The sequence below is a fragment of the Drosophila melanogaster genome, chromosome Y (assembly GCF_000001215.4).
Source record: "Drosophila melanogaster chromosome Y".
Taxonomy (NCBI): domain Eukaryota; kingdom Metazoa; phylum Arthropoda; class Insecta; order Diptera; family Drosophilidae; genus Drosophila; species Drosophila melanogaster.
The window spans coordinates 652,931-656,009 of NC_024512.1; the positions used below are offsets into that span (position 1 = coordinate 652,931).

General features: G+C 36.0%; 1 protein-coding gene across 1 annotated transcript in view; it reads left to right on the plus strand.

Moving 5' to 3' along the window:
- The window catches only part of kl-2 (male fertility factor kl2), a gene marked incomplete at its 5' end in the record, with an annotated part of 91,086 nt that overhangs the window by 79,843 nt on the left and 8,164 nt on the right, over window positions 1-3,079 (plus strand). The window contains one exon of the mRNA NM_001015505.5: window positions 1,476-3,075. Coding sequence (NP_001015505.5) covers window positions 1,476-3,075 — 1,600 coding nt within the window. The remainder of the gene's footprint in view (window positions 1-1,475; window positions 3,076-3,079) is intronic.

Genomic DNA, 3,079 nt, shown 5'->3' on the forward strand with positions numbered 1-3,079 from the left:
CTTGTCTTGTCTTGTCTTGTCTTGTCTTGTCTTGTCTTGTCTTGTCTTGTCTTGTCTTGTCTTGTCTTGTCTTGTCTTGTCTTGTCTTGTCTTGTCTTGTCTTGTCTTGTCTTGTCTTGTCTTGTCTTGTCTTGTCTTGTCTTGTCTTGTCTTGTCTTGTCTTGTCTTGTCTTGTCTTGTCTTGTCTTGTCTTGTCTTGTCTTGTCTTGTCTTGTCTTGTCTTGTCTTGTCTTGTCTTGTCTTGTCTTGTCTTGTCTTGTCTTGTCTTGTCTTGTCTTGTCTTGTCTTGTCTTGTCTTGTCTTGTCTTGTCTTGTCTTGTCTATGCTAAAAAATTTAATGGTTATCCCTGGCGATAGTTTTAAATAAATAAAATAAAATATTTGAGAAAAAAAATTATTGGCTAGTCAATTGTGTTTTTGATAATGTGAGACATTAGGAATATTTCGTTAGTAGCGCAGTATTTTACCATGCAAAAGTTTTTATGACTAAGAAGCTTACGTTAGCTTACGTGTAGCTTACGTTACCAATGTTGTCGTGCTTTAGGATTAAATATTTTAAAATGTGTTAGTTGTGAACCTACTTGAACGTCTTTAATATATTAAAATGTTAAATTACAAGGATTATTTTTCGTTATTTTTCTAAAAATTTTTGTTTTTAGGTTATTAATAACGGGACTTGGACTTGTACTGTGTCCTGTGAAAAGGAATAAATCTGTTATTCAATATTTTGTTTGTCGTCTAATGGGCCAAAAAGATAGTTGAATGGGCCTACAAAGTTAAGCAGTCCTAGTTTTTTGCGTTTTGTTATTCGCTTGCCGTTTCTTTCTCTCCATTTTTATACCCGTTACTCGTAACGTAAAAGTGTACTTAATTCGTTAAGAAGTATGTAAGAGGTAGAAGGAAGCGAAGAATATATATATTCTTGATCAATAGCAAAATATCGACTCGATCTAGCCGTCTGTCCATCTGTATGATAGTCGTACGTATGAAGAACGATTAAATCTAGAAGGTTGAGATTAGCATACAGATTCTACAGACAAAGATTTTTCTTCCCAATTTTTATAACAAAAACACTGTCGCCACACCCCTCCTTTCACCTAAAAAACGACCATATATATAGAGGAGCGATCTATTGTATATCCCAAAAAAATGATGAAATTTTGCGTTCGCATTCATACAAGCTGAGTAAAGGGTATGTTATAGTCGGGGATCTGCGAAGCGAGCAAAGAATGATCAGATTTAGCTACCCCTTTAGTATTCTGTTATATGCCATGCTTTCGTCAAGCAGTATGTCGGGTCTGTCATCCGTCATCTGTCAGCAGAGCATAAATATATTTTTATACTAATTGCCCACTTTGGGGACACAATTAATAACTATACCGCACCTAAAGTTTTGTCGTAAAAGTCGTATTTATACTTAATAACGTTTCGATTAAAATAGTAAAAATAAATTAATTTTCCATTTAAATTTTCAGAAATTTTGATGAAAACTCGAAGAACTTCACTTTGGAGCTTATAATTAATTTAGACTTTCAGGCATTTTCTGAAGATATTCAAGACATATCCAATCCAGCAACTATGGAGCTGCAAATCGAAAATTCTATTAAAAATATAGCTACAATTTGGAAAAAACAAAGTTTTGAAATGGCTTTTTATCATGATGGTATCTATAGAATAAAAAACGTTGAGGATTGTTTTCAGCTCCTTGAAGAACACATGGTACAAATATCGGCTATGAAAGCAACTCGTTTTGTTGAGCCATTTATAACCATTGTTGATTATTGGGAAAAAACACTATCGTACATAAGTGAGACTCTGGAAAAGGGTTTAACTGTTCAGCGCCAATGGCTCTACCTAGAAAATATATTCCAAGGAGACGACATAAGAAAACAACTTCCAGAAGAGGCAAAACGTTTTGCAACAATAACTGAAGAGTTTCGAACAATATCAAGCAAAATGTTCCAGGCAAAGACAGCCGTAAAAGCCACTAACTTACGCCCTCCACCGTTTTTATTAAACCGTTTTAGTCGAATGGACGAAAGACTGGAACTTATTCAACGTGCCTTAGAAATTTATCTTGAGGCTAAACGACAACTTTTTCCAAGATTTTATTTTATTTCTAATGATGACCTTTTAGAAATTTTAGGAAATTCTAAGCGGCCGGACTTAGTTCAAACCCACCTTAAGAAGTTATTTGATAATTTATACAAGCTTGAGCTCAAGCGCGTTGGGAAAACTTTAAGTCGGTGGCAAGCTTCTGGAATGCATTCAGACGATGGAGAATATGTTGAGTTCATGATGGTTATCTATATAGATGGACCATCGGAGCGTTGGCTAAAACAAGTCGAAGAGTACATGCTTGTTGTTATGAAAGAGATGCTTAAACTTACTCGCGGATCTCTTAAAAAACTTGTAGGGAACAGAGAAAAATGGATTTCGCTTTGGCCCGGACAAATGGTGCTAACCACAGCTCAGATCCAATGGACAACTGAGTGTACGCGTAGCCTAATTCATTGTAGTATGGTTGATCAAAAAAAACCCCTACGCAAGCTAAAGAAAAAGCAAATAAAAGTTCTTTCTAAATTATCCGAAATGAGTCGAAAAGACCTAACAAAAACAATGCGCCTTAAAGTAAATACCCTCATAACGCTTGAAATACATGGTCGTGATGTTATAGAAAGAATGTATAAATCAAACTGTAAGGATACGGGCCATTTTGAATGGTTTTCACAACTCAGATTTTATTGGCACCGTGAATCGGAACTATGTGTAATAAGGCAGACAAACACAGAGCACTGGTATGGCTATGAATATACAGGTAACTCAGGGCGATTAGTTATTACACCATTGACTGATCGGTGTTATATAACTTTGACTACTGCGTTGCACTTGCATCGAGGAGGGAGCCCAAAGGGACCCGCCGGTACTGGAAAGACTGAAACAGTCAAAGATTTGGGTAAAGCTTTGGGAATATGGGTTATTGTTACAAACTGTTCCGAAGGCTTAGACTATAAAAGTATTGGTAAAAATTTCTCTGGATTAGCACAAAGTGGATGCTGGGGATGTTTCGATGAGGTTC